Source organism: Cetorhinus maximus, chromosome 1, assembly GCF_964194155.1.
Source record: "Cetorhinus maximus chromosome 1, sCetMax3.hap1.1, whole genome shotgun sequence".
NCBI classification, from domain to species: Eukaryota; Metazoa; Chordata; class Chondrichthyes; order Lamniformes; family Cetorhinidae; genus Cetorhinus; species Cetorhinus maximus.
The window spans coordinates 189,712,264-189,736,086 of NC_135879.1; the positions used below are offsets into that span (position 1 = coordinate 189,712,264).

The following is a 23,823-nucleotide window of genomic DNA, read 5'->3' on the forward strand; positions in this document are numbered from 1 at the left end:
CATGGTAACTGTGTTGAAAACAAAGCATTTATTAAAGCAAAATTTCTCTGCGGAGTCATCTGTCCTGTTCTAGTTATTAAAAATTCTCATTGTTACTTTGGCTGAAGGTTATGATTCAGGTTCCTTCCACTAATACAGAAAACTGCTTTCTACAGGGGATGGTTACTACAGATCTAAAAATGATGCCTTCAGCGCAGGGTTGTAAGAGAGCAGCCCTGAACATACTCTTCCTATTTCCCTGGTATCTCCTCCAACATACACCCTAACTGAGGTCATAGACTCATGTCACTTGGGAAGAAAGGGTGCAAGGAAGAGGAAGCGGTTGTAAATCAGTTTAAAAAAACTTTTCCTCCAAATTATATAATATCGGTACATCACTTCACACCACTAGGCAGATGTTACGAGTAACTCAATTAAGTCATTTAGCAAGTCACAAATTATGCAGAGATAGTACTCAAAGTAGCCATTATAATATTGAGGATTAATTTCCCACTTAGCATAGTATACACAAAATTGGATGAACTATTGACTTAATCCCATAAACTGAGATGCAGCAACACACTAACATTAAGCTTTTTATCTATGTCTTGCCTGGCAGTTACAGAATCTACTGGAAACAATTTTCCCAGAAAAAGAACAAATTCCACATTGTACACAGCTATCCAATTTAAAGTTAGCAGTGGAGAGCAATTACTCGTGTCTCTTAATTGTTTCAACCTTACCTCTTTATCATTGCTTCGCAGAAGATTACATCGATCCAGAAAACAATGGCAGCCCATCACCCACTCCTTCTGAATTAAACTCTGGAAGCCAGATATTGTTCTAAAATGTGGGTCTATGATCACCTGGACTAGACTCGCTATTAGACAGCACAAATCAGAGCAATTTTCTTCTGTGTGGGGAAAGGACAAGAACACACTCAAAATGAGTTCTCTAATGTGAAGGCGAAGCAGTTATAACTGGGGAGTGGGGAAAGAAATGGAAGAGAAAAATGAGCAACCTCTTGACACAATCCATTAATTCCCCCACCCACCTAGTTAAAAGTTTTATTTCAGACAGAAAGAGATTCTGATTAAATAAAGTGGATAAAAATGGTTAACAGAAAGTAAAATAATTTGTTCCACATTATATTTTGCTTGATCTTAAAATATGGCAATGTTGCAAGAACTCAATATGTAGTAAAAGAAAAAATAATCTAACTCTTCCTTACCCACAAGCACCACTGATGTGTTTCTTTGTTCCAGGCATTCAACAATATCCAAGGCTTTCTTCAGACATTGTCTGTAAAGAAACGCAGCCCACATCTCATGTACTAGAAGAACTTATGTCAAGATTACTGCTCATAAGAAAATCTAAAAATCAATGCCATCTTCCAGCTATCCTTCAATTATTTTACTACCAAGGAATGGAGGGCAGAAAACTGTCTGGGTACCACTTGTGGGCACACTGAAATGAAGACATGAAAGCCAGCCCAATATTGGGCCACAGGCCATATTTTCTACATGAGGTGTCAGCACCTGTAACTCCAGAGGACACACTCGCATTTGGAAAGCAGGAATGTTGCTCTGCTTGCCTGGCCAGCAGCACCAAAGGCAAGTCTGGGAAAGGGGATTGGGGGTGGAGGAGGGGGTGCTGGTGTGGAAAAATGGCGATGACTGATGAGTCAGGAGACCATTGGTGCTGCTCCTGCCTCCACAAAATGTTGTTAAAAATTTGCATTAGGAAAACAATTTACTTTTTTACTTTAGTTGGTAGTCACTAAACAATCCCGAGTGGTGCAGGCTTGATGTTTGCCTTGCTCCATTTCTGCAAGAGCTCCCAAAACAGATATAAGGCCTCCAATTTACATACGCAGAGGACCCATGCCCTGTTTTAGCATCCTACCGGGGACTCCTGAAAAACAGCCTGACAATTTCACCTTGAATATTTTTCAAAATGTTCTGGGGAAGCAGGATGTAGGTCTGCAGAATTGGTTCTTTTGCTGCCTCTTTATGATGTAAACCAGGCCCTACATGGTCCAATTTCTACATGTTTCGCTTTGCATCAGATAAGCAGTTTCCTTGGATCACCAGTATGAGACACAAGCATGATGAAAGAATAATGTATTTTGCTCATGCAGACTGAACCTAATTACCCCAAAAACTCAGGGAGGGAAAACTAAGTGGCTTGTTTTCTGGTTGGCAGAATGTGACGAGTGGTGTACCACAGGGATCAGCGCTGGGGCCTCAATTCTTTACAATTTACATAAATAATTTGGATGAAGAGGCCAATGGTATGGTTGCTAAATTTACGGATGACACAAAGATGGATAGAAAAGTAAGTTGTGAAGAGGAGGCTACAAAAAGATATAGATAGGTTAGGAGAGTGGGCAAAGATACGGCAAAAGGAGTACAATGTGGGAAAATGTGAGGCTGTCCATTTTGGCAAGATGAATTTTTTTTTTAAAAAGGCATATTATCTAAACAGAGAGAGATTGCAGAGCTCAGAGTAACAGAGGGATCTGGGTGTTCTAGTGCATGAATTGCAAAAGGTTAGTATGTGGGGGCAGCAAGCAATTAGGAAAGCTAATAGGATGTTATCGTTTGTTGTTAAGGGAATTGAATACATGAGTAGGGAGGTTATGCTTCAGTTGTAGAACATTGGTGAGACCACATCTGGAGTACTGTGTACACTATTGCTCTCCTTATTTCAGGAAAGATGCAAATACGTTGGAAGCAGTTCAGAAAAGGTTTACAAGATTAATAGCTGGAATGGGTGGGTTGTCTTATGAGGAAAGGCTGGACAGACTAGGCTTGTATCTGCTGGAGTTTAGAAGAGTGAGAGGCGACTTGATTGAAACATGCAAGATCCTGAGGGGACTTGACAGGATGGATGTGGAGAGGATGTTTCCACTTGTGGGAGAATCTAGAACTTGGTCACTGTTTCAAAATAAGGGGTGGCCCATTTAGGACAGAGATGAGGGAAAACTTTTTCTCTCAGAGTTGAAACACTTTGGAATTCTCTTCCTCAAAACGTGGTTGAGGCAGAATCCTTGAATATCTTTAAGGCAGAGCTAGATAGTTTCTTGATAAGCAAGGACATGAAAAATTATCAGGGATAGGCAGGAATGTGAAATTGAGGTTAAAATCAGATCAGCCATGCGGAGCAAGCTTGAAGGGCCTAGTGGCCTACTCCTGCTCCAAATTCGTATGCTCAAATGTTAAACTCTCTATAATTTCAATGTGAATTTACAGACTGAAAGCTAAAGTTTTAGCAAAAAATTTATTACAAAATTTAAAAATCTAATTTATGAAATAATTCTACCTTCTGGGCTTAAATATTAAGAAATTAAAATTACCATTTCAGTGAAGTGCAAGAGTCTGTATGAAAATGAAACCCTACTACCAGTCCAAACTTTCAGGTTAGGAGTAGTAAAGAGAAAAATCAGAGAAAAAAAATCATTGCGAGATTAAGTGGTTTATTCCCATATGCCTCCATGCAATTGTTCAGTCTCGGAGGTGATTGTAATATAAAAGGTGTAAGGTTGTTCAGGTTAGTAAAAGGTTATTTGGGACTCGAGAAAAAGTACTGCCCACATTATGATTTAGAGAGTCACATGTTGGTAGACTGTGTAGAGGTAGTCCGAGAGAAATCAGCATGAAGATATCTCCAAGGTATAGGCCTAACTAGGTGCTATGTATTTTTTTAAAAATTCATTCATGGGGTGTGGATATCACTGGCTACGCAAGCATTTATTGCCTATTCCTAATTGCCCTTGAGAAGGTGGTGATGAGCTGCCTTCTTGAACTGCTGCAGTCCACATGGTGTAGTTAGGAAGGGAGTTCCAGGATTTTGACCCAACGACAGTGAAGGTACAGCGATACGTTTCCAAGTCAGGATGGTGAGTGGCTTGGAGGGGAACCTCCAGGTGGTGGTGTTCCCGTGTGTCTGCTGCCCTTGTCCTTTTAGGTGGTAGCAGCCGTGGGTTTGAAAAGGTGCTGTCGAAGGCATCTTGGTGAGTTCCTGCAGTGCATCTTGTAGGCGGTACAAGCTGCTGCTACTGTGCATCAGTGGTGGAGGGAGTGAATGTTTGTGGATGGGGTGCCAATCATGCAGGCTGCTTTGTCCTGGATAGTGTCTGGAGTGTTGTTGGACCTGCACTCATCCAGGCAAGTGGAGAGTATTCCATCACACTCCTGTGCCTTGTAGATGGTGGACAGGCTGTGGAGTCAGGAGGTGAATTACTTGCTGCAGGGTTTCTAGCTTCTGACCTGCTCTTGTAGCCACAGTATTTATATGGCTAGTCCAGTTCAATGGTAACCCCCCAGGATGTTGATAGTGGGGGATTCAGCGATGGTCAGATTCTCTTTTTGGAGATGGTCATTGCCTGGCACTTGTGTGGCACGAATGTTACTTGCCGCTTGTCAGCCCAAGCCTGAATATTATCCAAGTCTTGCTACATTTGGACATGGACTGCTTCGGTATCCGAGGAGTCATGAATGGTGAACATTCTGCAATCATCAGCGAACATTCCCACTTCTGACCTTATGATGGAAGGTCATTGGTGAAGCCGCTGAAGATGGTTGGGCCTAGGACACGACCCTGAGGAACTCCTGCAGTGATGCCCTGGAACTGAGGTGATCGACCTCCAACAACCATAACCATCTTCCTTTGTGCTAGGTATTACTCCAACCAGAGTTTTCCCCCTCCCTATTCCCATCGACTCGAGTTTTGCTAGGGCTCCCTGATGCCACACTTGGTCAAATGCTGCCTTGATGTTAAGGGCAGTCACTCTTGCCTCACCTCGGGAGGTCAGCTCTTTTGTCCATGTTTGAACCAAGGCTGTAATGAGGTCAGAAGCCGAGTGGCCCTGGGTGGTATCCAAACTGAGCAGGTTATTGCTAAGCAAGTGCAGCTTGATAGCACTGTTGATGGTGCTTTTCATCACTTTATTGATGATTGAGAGTAGACAGATGGGTCAGTAATTGGCGAGGTTGGATTTGTCCTGCTGTGTGTGTACAGGACACACCTGGGCAATTATCCACATTGCCAGGTAGATGTCAGTGTTGCGGCTGTACTGGAACAGAATATGCCGTACCCCTAGCCAAGCTAGAGCACAAGTCTTCAGTACTATAGCCAGAATATTGTCAGGGCCCATAGCCTTTGCGCTGTCCAAAGCCTTCAGCCATTTCTTGATATCACAGAGTGAATCGAATTGGCTGAAGACTGGCATCCGAGATACTGGGGACCTCTGGAGGAGGAGTGATGGATCATCCACACAACACTACTGGCTGAAAATTGTTGTGAATGCTTCAGCCTCATCTTTTGCACTGATGCGCTGGGCTCCCCCATCATTGAGGATGGGGACATTTGTGGAGCCTCCGCCTCCAGCAAGTTGTTTAATTGTCCATCACCATTCATGACTGAATGTGGCAGGCCTGAGAGTTTAGATCTGATCGATTGGTTGTGGAATCGCTTAGCTCTGTCTATCACTTGCTGCTTATGCTGGTTTGTGCCCTTGCCACCCTCAGTGCTTAATCCAAGTGATGTTCAACATCTAGGAGCACTGATTCATCAGCTGAGGGAGGGCAGTATGTGGTAATCAACAGGGGCTTTCCTTGCCCATGTTTGACCCGGTGCCATGAGACTTCATGGGTCTGGAGTCAATGTCAAGGACTCCCAGGGCAACCCCCTCCTGATTGTATACCACTGTGCTGCCACCTCTGCTGGGTCTGTCCTGCCAGTAGGACAGGACATGCCCAGGGATGGTGATGGTGGTGTCTGGGACATTACCTGTAATGTATGAATATGACTGTGTCAGGCTGTTGCTTGACTAGTCTGTGAGACAACTCTCCCAATTTTGGTACTAGCCCCCAGATGTTAGTAAGGAGGATTTGACAGGGTCGACAGGGCTGAGATTGCCATTGTCGTTTCCGGTGCCTAGGTCGAGGCTGGGTGGTCTGTCTAGTTTCATTCCTTTTGTACTTGTTTTTAGAGGTTTGATATAACTGGGTGGCGTGCTAGGCCATTTTTAGAGGGCATTTAAGAGTCAACCATGCTGCGTGTTAACAATAAACAATTTATGGTCAACCACACAAGCCTCCGGACCTCTTAGCAAGACAACTAACAACCTTCCAACATGGCGGCAGCTAAAGAAAGAACCTAGTACCTCCAAGCAGCATGTGAAGAGGGTCAAATTTCCAGAGAATAAAAAAAGTTAAGAAACTACAGTCCGACCTGAGTGAAATGCACCCAATTCCAAGACACGGTTGGAGATCACCTTAAAAAAGAAAGCTCCGCTGCAGGCACAGAGTCTCAAGTGGCAGAAAAAAGATCCGCTGTGCAACTGAAAAGGACTCCACCAGAGTATGCATTGGGGGCGGTTCAAAGGAAGTTTACTAGAATGATACTGGAATGAGTGGGTTTCTTATGAGGAAAGGTTGGATAGACTGGGCTTGTTTCCACTGGAGTTTAGAAGAGTGAGGGGTGATTTGATTGAAGTATACAAGATCCTGAATGGCCTTGACAAGGTGGACGTTGTTTCCTCTTGTGGGTGAGTCCAGAACTAGGGGGCACTGTTTTAAAATTAGGGGATGCCCTTTTAGGACAGAGATGAGGAGAAATTTTTTCTGAGAGTTGTGTGACTTTGGAATTCTCTGCCTCAGAGGTGGTGGAGGCGGGGTGAGCAAAATTCACTAAAAGACTGAAATAACCTTTTAAAAATAATAAGAGCACCAATCAGGCAGAGCATATTGATTGTTTAACCAGCGCAGCTAAAACAACACGGCAGCCAGGTCTGGAGTCAGCACCATAGCATGTGGCAGCTGAGCTCAAATGGAAGGAAAAAAAAATTAAAACAGAATGCAGAGCAAGAAAACTAAACGCCTTCAAGTTGATTTTCCAAACTCAGAAGCAAATTGCTAGCGAAAACAATTAGTTTAAGAGGTTTCCCGCAGAATAGCAACATTTTAAAGATGGCTCCAATATCACAACGGGAGCCCGTTGTAACCCGACAAGCACGGGAAGAGGAGAGAAAGAAAAAGGTTACTGCTGCATCATCTTGAAAACAAATACTCCTGTTATGAAAAACAGCCATGGATAGTAAATTAAAACTATTAGAACAATGAATTCAGCAAGGGCCAAACCAGATGCAAACTTGTGCATCATTGAGAAGAAAATTTTTAGATTACAGGAGTACGTCGGAGTTAAGTAGGAAATCAGAGGAAGTGCAAGTTATTACATTCTTGAATAAAAGCAAAAAAACTGCAAATGCTGGAAATCCAAAACAAAAACAAAAATACCTGGAAAAACTCAGCAGGTCTGACAGCATCTGCGGAGAGGGACACAGTTAATGCTTTGAGTCCGTATGACTCTTCAACAAAACTAAGGAAAAATAGAAAAGAGGTGAAATATAAGCTGGTTTAAGGGGGGTATGGGACAGGTAGAGCTGGATAGAGTGCCAGTGATAGGTGGAGATAGCCAAAAGATGTCATAGACAAAAGAACAAAGAGGCGTTGAAGGTGGTGATATTATCTAAGGAATGTGCTAATAGGTGACATTAAGGGTAGAAAGCAGGACGAGCAAGGTACAGATAGCCCTACTGGGGGTGGAGGGGGGGGAAGGGATCGAAATCGGCCAAAAGGTAGAGATAAAACAATGGATGGAAATACATTTAAAAATAATGGAAATAGTTGGGAAAAGAAAAATCTATATAAATTATTGGTAAAAAGGGGGATTGGAAAGGGGGTGGGGATGGAGGAGTGTGTTCATGGTCTAAAATTGTTCAACTCAATATTCAGTCCGGAAGGCTGTAAAGTGTCTAGTCGGAAGATGAGGTGCTGTTCCTCCAGTTTGCGTTGAGCTTCACTGGAAAAATGCAGCAAGCCAAGGACGGACATGTGGGCATGAGAGCAGGGTGGAGTGTTGAAATGGCAAGCGACAGGGAGGTCTGGGTCATGCTTGCGGAAAGACCGAAGGTGTTCCCCAATGCGGCCACCCAGTCTGCGTTTGGTCTCTCCAATGTAGAGGAAACCGCATTGGGAGCAGCAAATGCAATAGACTAAATTGAGGGAATTGCAAGTGAAATGCTGCTTCACTTGAAAGGAGTGTTTGGGCCCTTGGATGGTGAGGTGAGGGGAAGTAAAGGGGCAGGTGTTGCACCTTCTGCGGTTGCATGGGAAGGTGTCGTGGAAGGGGGTTGAGGTGTAACCCTTAGTAAGGGTTAAAGTGGGACTGGGGAAGCAGTACCACCCACATATGGAGAGTCACATGATAGTCAGCATAAAGATAGCACCTAGTTAGGGCTTTACCTTGGAGACATGCATATAATTGTGTTAACAATAAATGGTTTATGTTCAATCACACAAGCCTCCAGACCTCAGATGAGGCACCTTACAACAGTGATCTTTCTGTTGTGTTATTTTCTGCCCTTACACCTAGAAACTCCATATAGCAGGTCATCAAAATGTCATTATACCTTGAATGGATGAAAGCTGAATGATGGGGTAAACCAGAGAGATCTGGGAGTTCATGTCACCCACCTAACTCTCGTGGTGTTCCTACATTACAACAGTGGTAACACTTCAACAGTATTTTATTGGCTAGGAGTGATTTGTGTAAAGAACCTATCTTTTTATTTTCTGTTGGACTATGGATTAAAATTACAATGGTTACAGTTTGAAAGACATGTCCATTGGAGCAGGATGAGAGATATATACAATGTTGCAGTCCTGGAACAGAGTGTGCCATGAAAGACAAGATGGTGCCAGAAAGGAGTCCTGGACCAAGGGAGCTGCTGACAACAACGGCCTGACTGGCTCCTGACCAGATGACCAGGGTTTTATGTGAGAGCAGTGCAGCAGAATAGCCTGAAAAGAACAAGACCTATAGCCTCTTTCTCCTGTGTGTCAAAGGTTCCATTAATTCCACAATTGCTAGCTGGCTTTTTCTCCTCGTATCTCTATAACCTGCTCTCTCTCTGAAAACCCCTGTCAAGAGGCAAAGGGGAAAATCACTATTAGAGACATTGAAAGGCAAGTGCTCAACCAGTGAACTAAATACTGGAAGTGCTGGAAGATCACCTTGTGTCATCAACAAGAACTGAAAGGAATTTAGAAGACATCAATCAAAATCAACCCATCGAATTCCGTACTCCGGAATTGGTGCTGTTGAACGGTTTTATCCCACCCTTAAAATCCACGTTTTTGTGGGTCTTGTATGTGCGCGTATAGGGATTTAAGAAGGGGTAGAGTTTAGGTTATAGAGTTAGAAATTAACAGTTCATATTTCTTTCTTTTGCCACTGGTTAATGACAGCTTGTTCAATAAAAAGTTATTTACTTAAGTTTACAAACCTGCTGCTCATAATTCTGTTAACCTAAATTAAACAGTTAGGTAAAATTAGGGCAATCTGGTGGTTTGGTCGTGGTCACACTTGTCGTGGCTTGGGGAACAGTGGGGCTTGATATTACAGCGCACTATCCCCGTGACATTTGAAAGGACCTGAAGTTGTGAAAGGCTTTTTTCACAAGCAAGTTCTTTTTTTGATGAACTTGTACAAAATCAAAATGATAACCATGCATTATCTTTTTTGGGTTAACGGACATTAAATTGCCACAAAATAGCCAGTTATCCAGGGATTCAATTTAAACAAAAAAATGTAGAGAATTATACATAATTTCCATGATCTAGAAATTGCAGAGCTATGAAGTGTCTCCAATTCAGTATCAGTTGTGACTGTACTGTATCATTAGTGAAACACAAGATTGATATCCCCATTGCTCAAAATTTTAATAACCTAGTAATATCACTCAACACTAACATATATATGGCTCAGTACTTCCAGAGCCACTGGTTCAGTCCTGTACCACAGGAGTATAATTTTTATAAATGTGAAATTTTGCAACGGTGAAGAATTGCACCATCCAAGCCTCAGACGCCAAACCACTTTTTGCAATTTCATAAATTATGAACACAAAAGCAATAAAAATGTGTGTGTTGAAACAAAATAGGAAAGGTTAAACAAAAATCCAATAGGAAGTTGAAGCAATGTGTTGAAAGATACTGCCGCCCAATTCCATTAAAAAGAAAATCTTTTTCTTTCTGGTATGCAGCAATTGAAATACTATACACTTCTGTAGCAGTCAGATAAGCATCCAGCTCTTGTTTATGACTTCATTTCTTGCCAGCATTTTACATTGCAAGAAACTAAATAATGGGAAGTTTCTCACTTTTGAGGCCTAGCATGTCGAATAATGAAATGCTAAGTGTAGAGTGTTGAAAATACAATATTGTGGTGTTTAATTAATGTTCTATATTTTGCATATTGGAGTTTTGGGATCATTTGAACGACAACTGAGTAAGGGGTGCTCCAAAACTACCTCTTATAGAAGGGGGTTAAAAGATTAACTTTGTAAATACTAAAATGCAAAATGAAATGAACTGAACAGGTGAACCAAGATTTTCCTAATTGACAGCCACAGAATAAGAGAACTAGGAAAGTTTTTGTTAAAAAAGGGCTTTCTTTAGCTTTTTAATGCTCCTGTAGCAGACCAGAGGCAAAAAAAACCCCACAAAGTTTTGCCTTCTAGCATTTGTTTCATTTGATGGCATTATACTTTCAACGTAATCTCACTATTAAGAATTTGTTCAGAAAACGAAAACAAGAACTACAATGAAAAAAATTAAACGCACTTCAATTATGACAGGATTAAATCAAACTTCATTGCTGCAGTGTTAAATATTTCCACTGTCAGCAATTCCATCCTATATAACAATGGATTCAAGAAAAACTACAGTACACTAAAAAGAAATGATTTAACAAGAATGCATTAAAGATGCACAAACCTGATGACTTCTAGCCAGTTTGTATTCTCTAAAACAGACAGCCATTTAATGTCAGACTCCCAGAATTCAGCAGCATTATCTGGTCAAGAACAATTATTATTATTATAATGCTGAATATATCTAGATCAACACACAATGAGTTAATCAGACTGAGCCAAGATTGGTTCCAGACTACAGCTTGACCTCATTCATGAGTTCTGTACATAAAGTTGAAAGATCTAAGGCTTTTAGAAAATAATTCAAATATAGAGCTAGTTTGAATCAATTTACAGGTTGCTTATACTAATAACAATACTAAGCCTGTATTATTTATGACTCAGTCTATTAAAACAGCAAACATTCTCCAACTAAATTTACATATGTATGTAAAGCACAATTGCTCCATAATACGTTGGAATGCAAAAGGACTGCCACACACTAGATTCAATATATTTACCAGAAGTCAACAGTAGCTTCAAGTTTCCAGAATGGTTCAAATTTACCCCAATTACAAACTAACTAACTAATAACATAAGGCTAGACAACATACACACTTACCCAAATATTAGAAACAACCCATTAGCACAATCCAAAAGGTTCAAATCAGTATTACTTCCCTACACAATTCTACCGTGAACTGATCAGTATCATTTGTTTACAAACAAAAATCAACATTTTTGATATTAATGACTACCACTCCATGAAGAAAATAGGTAAAATTAAACCTCAAAAGGTTCTTTGTTTACAAGGCTCAAAAATAAAAGATTATATTTTTTAAAATTAGTCATGGGGAAGTTAAGGTAATAACCATTTTCAAGCTCAGAATATGAAATTTTTAAGGGTCATTTCAATGAAAAGATCCAAATGCTTTTAAACAGAGTTACATTGCTCCTCACTAAATAGTATAACTTATGTGGTTCCTAATGTACAAAATGAGTTTACCCGGCAAGAACAGCTGCTTAAATCTGCTGTATGAAGCCTGTATTTCTTGCACAGTTGGGAGAGTGGCTGAAAGGATCTCAGTCCTGATTGTGTGATTCAAGGGATGGTTTTCTCCGAGAAGTTGGGGCAGCCTGTAAATCAAAAGTAGCAGCCATTAGACTGTAAAAGTCACGTAAGCCATAGGTGCCAACAGAACATTTTAAATTTTATACACACCTTACAAATGCTGTAAGGAGTGGGGAAGAGATCCTAGGGTAGCCTCCACCGGAGAATATTTAAACATTACATTGTTATGTTTAAAGAAAAATCTAATCAACAAACAGGAAATAAAATTGATTTGAAGTTTCATGGTAATCATGAGTTTGAACTCAGGCCAAGTGCCAGTCCTTTTAATTGGCAAATCAGTATTTCATGTTGACCACTACTAGAGAGAAGCAAAAGCAGAGAATATATTCCTGAGATAAAAACAAAAACAAAAAACTGCGGATGCTGGAAATCCAAAACAAAAACAGAATTACCTGGAAAAACTCAGCAGGTCTGGCAGCATCGGCGGAGAAGAAAAGAGTTGACGTTTCGAGTCCTCATGACCCTTCAACAGAACAGAATCAGTTCTGTTGAAGGGTCATGAGGACTCGAAACGTCTACTCTTTTCTTCTCCGCCGATGCTGCCAGACCTGCTGAGTTTTTCCAATGTATTCCTGAGGTTGGGAGGACAAGGTTTTAAGGGACCTCAAGTGACCAAAATAAATAGTGGCTCGAACCCAAGTTGGCCAAATCCTGAAAGGACAGAGCTGCTAGACTGGGCCTGCCAGGCTGTGTAGTTATTCAGAGGTGCAGAAGATGGGGAATGATTTTCCACAAGAATCAGAGCTGGGCTACTGATGTTCACAATCTACGTTAACGATTTGCATTTTGGAATCAAAAACACAGGCCAAAACTTTTTCCTTGATGGGCGGGCGGGTCCCACCGGCTCGGCAGCGGGCGGGCAGCCGAACTCCACCGCCGAAACGGGGCCCGCCGCCATTTTGAATGGGCGGCCTGCCCGACAGGAAACGCTATGCGCTTCCTGTGCGGGGAGGGGAGGGGGGGATTCCCCATCTGTCAAAGTGCGCTCTTTCGCGCATGTGTGCGAAAGAGTGCATTGCTCCCTGAGACTAAGTGCTGTCTCAGGGAGATTAGTGACAGTGTAAAAAACTTGAAAAATATAAAAATTATTAACATGTCCCCCTCATGTGACAATGTCACACAAGATGGGACATGTTAATAAGAAGCACATAAACTTTATTAAAGTTTTTAAAAAGGAACATGAAACCTCATCCCGCCAGTGGATGAGGTTTCATGTATTATCAGGAGCCCACTGGGGCTACTGGCCTGCCCGCCAACCTTAAGGTTGGATGGGAAGGTCTTTAATTATCTTAATTACCCTGTCAATGGCCTTAATTGGCCAGTGACAGGTCAGCGGGCGGACAGCAGATTTTGCTGTCTGCCTGCCTTCCTCAATATTTAAATGGACCAGGATGACGTCGGGGGTTCCTCCCGACGTCGTCCCGCGTCATTTTCCTGTCGGTAAGTGCGACCCGTCCCCAAATTGCCGACGGGAAAATTCTGCCCACAATTTCCAAATTTGCAGATGACACCAGCTTTGTTTGGGGGGGGAGAGGAAGAGAGAACAGGACGCGCAGTGGGAGGTGGTGGTGGGATAGTCAATACTGAGGACTGTAACAAATTACAGGACAACATTAATAACCTTGCAGGTTGGACAAATTATATTAATCATAGATAAATATGAGGTAGCACAGTTTGGTTAGAAGAATAGGGAAGTCAATTATTATTTGGAAAGTGCAAGTTGAGATGGGGTAGAGAAACAAAGGGATCTCAGGGTAGTAGTGCATCAATCGATCATTTAAAGTTGCACCACAAGTTAGTAAGGTCATAAAAAAAACATGGTAAAATGGGGAAGTTAAGCTAAACCTGTACTGAACCTTGGTTACACTACACTTGGAGGACTGCTTGCAGTTCTAGTCACATTATAATAAAAAGGGACAGAGGCGCTCCAAGGGTGATATCAGAAATTCTTGGCTATACATATCAAGAAATGATTGACAGGCTGGATCTCTCTCTTGAAAAAACGGCTGAGGAATGACCCAATTGAGGTCTTTAAAATTAATGAATGGTTTTGATTGAGTGAACGCAGAGAGAATGTTTCTTCCTGTGGGGAAGAGGTATAAGATAGTCACTAAGAAATCCAATAGGGATTTCAGATGCAGCTTCTTTACCCAAAGAGTAGTGAGAATGTGGAACTCGCTACCACTTGAGTGGTTGAAGCAAATAGCATAGATGCAATTAAGGGGAAACTAGACAAGCATATGTGGGAGAAGGAAATAGAGGGTTACAATGGTTGATTTGGATGAGGAAAGATGGAGGAAGGCTCAATTGCAGCATAAACACTGGCATGGACTAGTAGGGCCAAATCACCTGTTTCTGTGCCTTATATCCTGTAATCCTATGTATGCATTGGGAGGCAAGGAAACCAACAAGAGTGTGCTACCTATTTGACCTGCATCTCATTTATCTACCTGAGTGGTAGAACAGCCCTTGAAGTCCAAATCCTTTTCTTGTAGAATTGAATTATAGAGTGGTTACTGCACAGGAGGAGGCCATTTAGCCAGTCATGTTTGTGCCCACTCTGCAAAAGCAACTCAGTCCCACTTCCCCCTACCTTTTCCCCTTAGCACTGCAAATTTTGTCTTCCAATAATTATCCAATTCCCTTTCGAAAGCCACACTGAATCTGCATTTGAGACCCTAACCACTCAGAATGTAAAAGATTTTCCTCATGTTGTCTTTGGTTCTTTTGTCCATCACCTTAAGTTGGTACCTTTTGGTTCTTGACCCTTCTATCAACTGGAACAATTTCTCCTCATCTACCCTGCCTAGACACCTCAATCAAATCTCTTCTCAACCTTCTCTGCTCCAAGGGGAACAGACCCAACTTCCCCAATCTATTCATGTAACTGAAGCTCCTCACCCCTGGAACCATGCTCAAATCTTCTTCGCACCCTCTTAAAGCCTTCACATCTTTCCTGAAGCATGGTGTCTAATGGACACAGTGGGCTGGATTTTCACTGTGGGGGTGGGAAATGAAAGAAGGGGTCACTTCCGGGCCATTCCTCAGTATAATTCTCAACTTCTGCATCATTATCAACAGGTTTCCCAACATTAAATCCCCTAAAGGGTCACCATTGACTATATCAATTACATATATAGAACAGAGGCACAAATAAGAAAAAAAATGACTCATCTCCTAAATCACAAATCCTTTCTACCATCTACGGGACTCAATCGGGAGTGTTGATCACTCAGTTGGGTAAGTATACCTGCAGCATGTGAAGCTCAGCATCATTCAGACATGGGACAGGGCTCTGATGGGAACCTGAAACTCTGCTTCTCTCTCTCTCTCCACAGATGTTGCCCACCTGCTGAGGAACCAGCATTTTCTATTTATCTAATTCAGGACAAATCAGTTCGCTTGACTGGCGCCCCCTTACACTGTGGCTACAGCATACACTGCAGCAACTCTGTGAGGTTAATTATGATAGCCTCCAAGACCCATTGTCTCTACCACAAAGAAAGTCAAGAGTAGCAAAATCACGAGAACGCCATCACCTCCAAGTTGCCCTCCAAATCACATTATGACTTGGACAAACATCACTGACCCATTACAGCTACTGGATCAAACTCCTGGAATTTCCAAGGCAATGATCACAAAAATTGCAGCAATTCAAAACAACGATGACCAGCTTCTTGAAACAACTAGAATCAGCAGCAATGTGACCTTGCAAGCATTGCCAACATTCCGAGAACAAAATTTCAAAAATTGATGCGAAGCATTGAAATCAATTTTAAATTTATTTGAAAAACTTGCAGTGTTTTATGAAAATGCCCTTTCATTAAAGTCTGCACAAATGCAAAGTTACGTTATGCCAATTATGATTCCATTCCTCTTTCTAAATGAAATTTTAAAAAGCAGTAATGCACCAAGGTGTTGGCATGTCAAATTACAATAACTTTGCTCAGGCAGAATATCAATGACATCTTAATCTCAATGTAGCATTAACAAGTTATTGCTCTAATATGCTGCAAACTGTCATAGAAATGATTATCTGGTTCTTGCAAACCATGTAAAATTGACAACTTTCAACTTGGATGAGCAGGCCATGCCTCTCACATGGATGACTACAGAATCCCCAAGCAGATCTTCCATGGAGAACTGTCTCAGCAAACGATATCAAGGTGGTCAGTACAAATGATACAAGGGCACCTGAAACAAGAGCCTTACAAACTTCTACATTGCAGACCACCTCTCTTGGGGAAACACTGCAGCCAGCCAACCCACGTGGAGGTGAGCACCGAAATTTGGTTCAACATGTTTCAAGAGCCATCTATGCCAAACTCTCAACATCCAACATGCCCAGAGGAAGGCCAGAGGTGATGCAGCTGCAGAAGATCCCCCAAAAGCAATAGGAACAGCCAGTTCTGTGGACATACATGCTGATCCTGCATTGTACTCTCAAATCACGAGGTGACCCACAGAAGGTGATGAAATAATTTACAGCTTGGACATGCTTGAATAATGAGGAGTCTCCAACGACCATGTAAAGTTGATTAGTTTTCCCCCCAAGTATTATGGGGGACAGGAAGTAAAAAATTAAAATTATAGGTCACAGCAAAAAAAAAACAGCCTTCCCGGTTTAAAGCCCAGCTGCCTATCTTTACTGACACTTTAACAAGAGTAGCTACTGACCTGTCAATCCAACCTTTGTCCATTTGAGAAGTGCTGTCGTCAGCTATTTCAGGGAGAGCTGCCATCTTCAACAATGCACAACCACTGGAGTGAGACCAGCACCAAAGCTGCACATGGGTAATTTAGAAACATTGTAAAAATGAAATATATATAGAGAACCAACCTGCACCACTCTCGCAACCAGAACTAGGATTGCACATGTCTGAAGCCCACCTCTCAGGAGGAATCTGACATTTATACATGACCTTGATTGCAGGAAAACGTTCCTTGGCATTTCATTGTTATAAAGGAAAACAGACATCAAGCTAAGTGGTGATAAATTAGGGGATTTGATGAAAGGTCACAAACATGAAATGTTAACTCAGTCTCTCTCTTCAAAGATGCTGCCTGGCCCGCTGAGAATTTCCAGCATTTTCTGTTTTAATTTGAACGTTAAAGGATGGTCAAAGAGGCGGGTTTAAGGAGTGAATTCCAGAGCGCAGGAGGACTTGGTAGTTGAAGGCATATCTAACAACAATGGTTAATAAGGGAGAGGAAAATGCACAAGAGCCTGGCGTCAGAAGGACAGAGTTCAGAGTGGAAGGGATTGCAACCAGCAAGTTACTGATTGGGGATAGGGTCTTCTGTGACGTTTGGATCAGAGGCAGCCAGGCCCTCATCTCATGCCGCCAGGATGCCAAAATTCCCACAAGCCTTTTTTTTTTTTAAATAGGCTAGATTAGGATTAGAATGGTGACAAACCACATTGATTCAGTTCTTGTAAATTATCACCAGTTGGGCTCCACCTTCTCAGAGGACCTCCAGCTCTCCCTTACTTTGCAACGGGCACTCCCTGCCAGTCGAAATGATTCCTCTTGCTGCACCATCCCCCAGACACAATTCATATGTTCATATTGAGAGCAATTAAGGGGCCTTTTCCGCACCTACTGGGATTTCCAGTTGTCATGCGGGCTTTGCACCTAAAGACCAAAACACGGAGAGTGCATCAAGGCAATCTCAAGTCAAGAAACTGGGGGCGAGGGCACCAAGATTAATCCCACGAGGGATGTCACACTCATGCTATCATGGCTGCTGAACCACACTGCAGCCTCTGGTTCTACCATGGTGGAGTTGCCCCATCAATTGTAGCTCCTTTAAATTTAAGAGGGGAAAACTGACCTTTTATTAAAAGAGCTCAAGTTGAGATGGGCATTTTAGGAACACGCTGTGTGGGGCTGGGACCTGAAATTGGTCCCAACATCAGGTTCCTGACCATGGAATGGAAATCCTGCACATGGTGTGGCAAGGCCATGAAGTGATTTAAACACCAGGGTAATAATCTTAAATTTGAGATGGTAGGGGAACAAGGGCCAATGTAGGTCAGCCAAGTGTATCAAAATGGAAACTAGTAGATACTTTAAACATTGATCACTGCAAGATGATCAGTGTGAGAATCTGTGAGAAGCAATGAGGGTTAAAAGCGCAGAGAGTGTGTGGGGCTTCAGTGAGAGAATCAGCGAGAGCAGCAGCAGGAGTTAAATGTCAACAGGAGCCAGTCAGAGCCTAAAAAAAGAGGTGCGACATCACAGGGAAGCAGGCCGGTGATTGGCTGGTGAGTATTTCCCATTTAAACTAAGCATTAACTGGTATGGCTGATTTTTTTTTTCCAAAGAAAGGCTTAGTACTACATGTACGGCGTATTAAGTATTAATAGGATTTATAAATATACGAGTAAGATTTACAGGAAAATCATAAGTTGGTCAGTGAGTAACTGCTGATAGGGTGTGTATGTAAAGAGCTGAAATTTAGGGAAACTAAAAAGTTTTTTTTTAAAATAACCCTTAATTAATGATAATTATAAGGTAGGTCCTTAAGAAACACCAGCAGAAGGGAAGAAAGAATCTAGTGAGCCCATTATTTGCTTATTAATTGGTAGGGTTTATTGAATTTCTAAGGTTTCAATTAGTACAGAAAGTGATGGTAAGAAGAGGTATTAACTTAAAAATAATTAAGAAAATAATTAATTACTTAAGACACCAAGGATCGGAGGGCAGGTGATCTGTTGCGGCTGCAGAATGCGGGGCCTCCTGGGTGCTATTATGATCCAGGGCAAACACATCTGCAGCAAGTGTCTGCAACTCGAGGAACTTTGGCTCAGAGTCATTGAGCTGGAGGCAGAGCTGCAGACACTGCGACATCAGGGAGGGGGGAATGTTACCTGGACCTTTTGTTCAAGGAGGCGGTGATATCCCTTAAGCTAAGGTCTTCTGATTTGGTCATTTGTCAGGGACAGGAGGATGTGATTCCGAGTGAGGGGATCGAGAAGGTAGAAATGGAGGTGCCTCGGCATTTGCAATTGTCCAACAGTTTGAGGTGCTCACAGGGGGCTGCAGGGTAGATAAGCAAACTAACCATAGCATCATGGTACAGGAAGCCATTCAAGGGGTGGAAGTAAATAGGAATGCAGTGGTAGTAAGGGACAATTTAGTCTGGGGAATAGACACAGTTCTCTGCAGCCTAGAACGAGAGCCCAGAAGACGGTGTTACCTGCCCAATGCCAGGGTTCGGGACATCAGCTCTTGGCTGAGAGGAACTTGCAACGGGAGGGGGAGGATCCAGTGGTCATGGTCCACATGGTACCAATGACATATACAGAACTAAGAAAGAGGTTCTGCTTAGAGAGTATGAGAAGCTAGGGGCTAAATTAAAAAGCAGAACCTCAAGGTAATAATCTCTGGATTACTATCTGAGCCACGAGCAAATTGGCGGGCGGTAAAAAAGATTAGAGTCAAATGTGTGGCTCAAAGATTGGTGTGGGAGAAATGGGCTTTGATTCTTCAGGCGCTGGCACCAGTATTTGGGAAGGTGGGGACTGTAACATTGGGACGGTCCTCACCTGAACCATGCTGAGACTAGTGTTCTGGTGGGTCATATAACTAGGGCAGTAGAGGGGGCTTTAAACTAAAATAGTCGAGGTGAGGGATAAGGTTTAGGAAGATGTGATAAATTAAAGAGGGAAAGGAGAAAGCAAGAGAGCAAAGTAGCAGGAAGGAAAATGGTGGTCTGTGTGACAGGAAGGGACAGAGCATACAAACTTAAGTGTGCCAGCAGATAAGGCTAGGGGTTGAGAAAATAATAAAAAGACAGCATTAAAGGCACTTTCTGAATGAACGCAGCATTCGTAACAAGGTAGTTGAATTGACAGTACAGATAGAAGTAAACAGATATGACCTAATTGTTATTACAAAGACATAGATGCAAGGTGACCAAAGTCAGAAACTGAATATCCAAGGGTATTCGACAATTAGGAAGGTGGACAAAAATGAAGAGGTGGTGGGGTAGCACTGTTAATAAAGGATGGGATCAGTATATTAGTAAGAGGGGATCTTAGATCAGAAGATCAAGATGTGGAATCAGTTTGCTAAGAAACAGCAAGGGGCAGCAAACATTAGGAGGAGTTGCTTATAGGCCACTAAATAGTAGTGGTAAAAAGGGCATGGTATAAAATCAGGAAATTAGAAGTGCATTTAACAAGGGTAATACATTAATGGAGGACTTCAACCTACATATAGATTGGATAAACCTAATTGGCACTAATGTTGTGGGGGGCAAATTCCTGGAATGTATATGAGATGGTTTTCTAGAACAATATGTTGAGGAACCAACTAGGGAATTAGCTATTTTAGATCTAGCATTGTGCAATGAGGAAGGGCTAATTTATAATCTCATTGTAAAGGAACCTTTAGAGAAGAGTGCCCATAATAGAATTTTACATTAAATCTGGAAGTGATGTAGTTCAATCTGAAACTGATGTAGTTCAATCTGAAACTAAGACCTTAACTCTAAACAAAGGAAACTATGAAGATATGAGGGGAAAGTTGGTTGTGGTTGACTGGGAAACTACACTAAAAGGTACAACAGCAGACAGACAATGGCAAGCATTTACATAATTAATATATGGTCTACAACAAATATACATTCCTTTAAGGCACGAAAACCCAGCGGTAAAAGTGATCCAACTATGGCTAACAAGAGAAGAAAAGGATTGTAGTAAATTAACAGAAGAGGCTTATAAAGTTTCCAAAAGAAAAATAGCAAGCCTGAGGATTGGGAGAATTCTACTCTATTACACTTTCAATGTTATGCAAACTACTATCCATTCGGTGTACATGCAATAAGAGAGGTTCAACCTACTCAATTTCTCATAGGCTTTGAGAAAAAGGGGACAACTGTCAAGGGATTTGCAGAACAGACTACGTGAAGGAAGGTACTAGTGGCATTAAAGGTGGATTTAGGGGTGGGTCGGTAAGTTGAAGAAAAACAAAAAGCAAACTTACAGGAATTCCTTTTCCTTTGTATTTCTTAATGTCATCATCAGCAACAGTTGAAGGAACAGCAAAGAACTGTGGAAGTCTGGAAGCAAAATAACCCAGCATGTATTGGAAATGTAAAACTTACTGATAAATTTAACAAAATGTGTCGCATTTGAATGATGCCCCTTTACCTCAGGGAAGTGCAAGGCATTGCAAAGTTAAAACATTCTTCTTTCTCTTTAACATAGTTTGATATCCAATTCCCCCAAATATTTACAATCATAGAATTGCACAGCTCATTGCAACTGAGCAGGTTCTCAGCTATCCACCTTGTCTTCTGACCTTTCCCCAGTATTTCACTTCCCTTTTAAAAGCTACCATGAATTCAGCTTCCATCCTTACCCTAACAAACTTCAACTCAAACTGCAGAAAGAATCATTCCTAAATTACATCATTAAAATCTCTCAATTTTGAACCTCTCAATCAGGTTTCCTTTGGACCCCTCTCTACCAAGATCCACCGTCCCTTCTTAACTAAAGCCTCTTTTCCTGATATTAGGTTATACGTTCTGCACAGTTTCTTTGGCATCTTGATTAAAAGCAAGACACCCAGAACTCAATACAATATTCTAAATGTGACCTAACCAATATTTAGTACAGGTTTAGAATTATCTTAATTTTTTTAAAAAAAGAGCATTTCCCATCCCCTCGCCATATTTAGAAAATCTGGGGTCATCTGCTTTCTAAAAAAAACTTATGATTAACTGTCCCTCCCACTTTAAACATATGGATGTGAACATCATATTTAAATATTTCCAACAATAGATATCATTACCCTCCAAATTTTATTTCAATTTAGCCAAAAAAAATATCAAGATCCCACTACCTTGCAAAATTCAGAATTCTGATTTCAGCAGTACAGAATCAATCACTAGAAACACTCCTGCAAGATTCCCAAAACAAATGTTGCATTGGGAATGGCAAGGAATTGTGCAAAGTTTATTTTTAAAAAAAACAGAGTCCTTCACCCAACCACACATTTTAAACTCAAAAGCACTTTAGGGGAAAAAAAGAAATGAGTTTTGATCTATTTTAAGCTTTGGTCTGGGAGCAGATCATTCCCCTGCTTTCTCAGCTGTTGGAGATCCTTGACTAGCGAGGAAGGAAGGAAGGGAGAGGCAAGGGGAAAGAAAGAGGGGAAAATTGCATATCAAATTAATAATAATCTGACCAATTAAACCAAAAAGCCTTTTCACAAAACACACAGGACTTTAGTCTGCATCTGGCCATAACATATCGAGCTGGGAGTCTGGAGCTGAAGTGCAAAGTGGAATAAACTGAAAAGGCACTTCATCTCAGCATCATCCACTTTAAATGTAAATTCCAAACAAAGTAGGCACAGTTTTTAAAGTCTTCACATGGGACTACAAAATATGGTTATTGTTTTTTAATAGAACATGCACAAAATGCATAAAGTACAGTTTGGCCAGCAGGACTATATTTGGTATGGTTCAAATTTAATATCTTACATAAATAGAAAGTCTCCTTCATGTAACTTTCAGTGTCAGATGTATCGAGGTCACTTGAAATTTAGTTAAGATCCAATGAGTCAAAAAGCACTGAATTGAGGTCACAAGTTCCTTTTTTTTTTACATAAAAAATGTGCAAGAACAATCACCAGCTTAAATTTTAAAAGGAATGGAGTTTGGCAAAAGGCAAGTGACATTTTTAAAATGAGGAATTACATTGGTACTTAGTAATAGCAACATGGAGACAGTGGTGTAGTGGTAATATCACTGGATTAGTAATCCAGAGGCCGAGGCTAATGCTCTGGGGACACGGGTTCAAATCCTACAATCGCAGCAATTTAGATAAAAGCAAAATACTGTGGATGTTGGAAATCTCAGAACTCAAGTCATACAGACTCGAAATGTTAATTCTGTCTTTCTCTCCACAGATGCTGTTAGATCTGCTGAGTTTTTCCAGCGTTTTCTGTTTTTGTTGTGGAATTTAGAATTCAGTTTAAAAAGAAATCTGGAACTATAAGCTAGTCTCAGTAATGGTGACCATGGAGCTATCTGAAAAAAATCATCTGGTTCACGAATGTCCTTTAGGGAAGGAAATCCACCATCCTTACATGGCCTGGTCTACATGTGACTCCAGACCCACAGCAATGTGGTTGACTTCTAACTGCTCTCTGAAATGGCCTAGCAAGCCACTCAAGGGCAATTCGCAATGGACAACAAATGCTGGCCTTGCCAATGATGCCCACATCCCATGAAAGAATGAACCAAAAAAAACTTTCCCTTTTCATTTCCATGATGGAATAGAGGGTTACAATGTCAAACATAATTGAGTAGTATACCAACAGAAAGCAATTAAGTGGAGAAAACCAATGTCACAAGCAAAAGAACACAAGTGTGATTCCTGACTTAGAGCTCATCTTAACCACAATATTCAGGAAACACATGCCAGCGAGATAAAAGGGGTCAGGGAGGAAAATGACTCACATATTAACAGAAGGGAAGACATTTTAGAAACCAGCTAAACACAGCAGTGGCAGAGCTCTTAGTCCATATCTGTCACAGCTAGTACGTGGTTCAATAAGTTCAAAGAGCGACTAAATGCAAAAATATAAATGAGGGACAATGAATGAGCTGAGAGTCCCATCAATTCTAAATTCCTGGTAAGTCTGCTTCACTATAGATCAACTGAAAAAAAAATATAAATACTGCAAGTGTTTCACATTATATTGAAACTTAATTATGTTGATGGCAGAATGTTAAAATGTATACTTGCTTAGGCAGCTCAGCTCGATCATATGCTCTAGACTATCAAGTTACAACAAGTCTATTTTCTTTGCTTTTAACTGACAGAAACTTGCTTGTTTGAATGTATTTCCGAGAATAAACATTTATGGTTATAACATTCAAAAGCATTTTTAAAAAGTTACTAATCCCAACCAAAGCTAAGCAGCAATCAGAA

General features: G+C 41.3%; 1 protein-coding gene across 2 annotated transcripts in view; it reads right to left on the reverse strand.

Moving 5' to 3' along the window:
• mtmr12 (myotubularin related protein 12) overlaps positions 1–23,823 on the reverse strand; it is a 65,362-nt gene that overhangs the window by 16,488 nt on the left and 25,051 nt on the right. For both annotated transcript variants that reach the window (XM_078551206.1, XM_078551197.1), the window contains exons 7-12: positions 20,864–20,939; positions 16,548–16,654; positions 11,745–11,875; positions 10,824–10,902; positions 1,211–1,281; positions 723–892 (exon numbers count right to left, since the gene is read on the reverse strand). In XM_078551206.1, the coding sequence (XP_078407332.1) occupies positions 723–892; positions 1,211–1,281; positions 10,824–10,902; positions 11,745–11,875; positions 16,548–16,654; positions 20,864–20,939 (634 nt within the window). The remainder of the gene's footprint in view (positions 1–722; positions 893–1,210; positions 1,282–10,823; positions 10,903–11,744; positions 11,876–16,547; positions 16,655–20,863; positions 20,940–23,823) is intronic.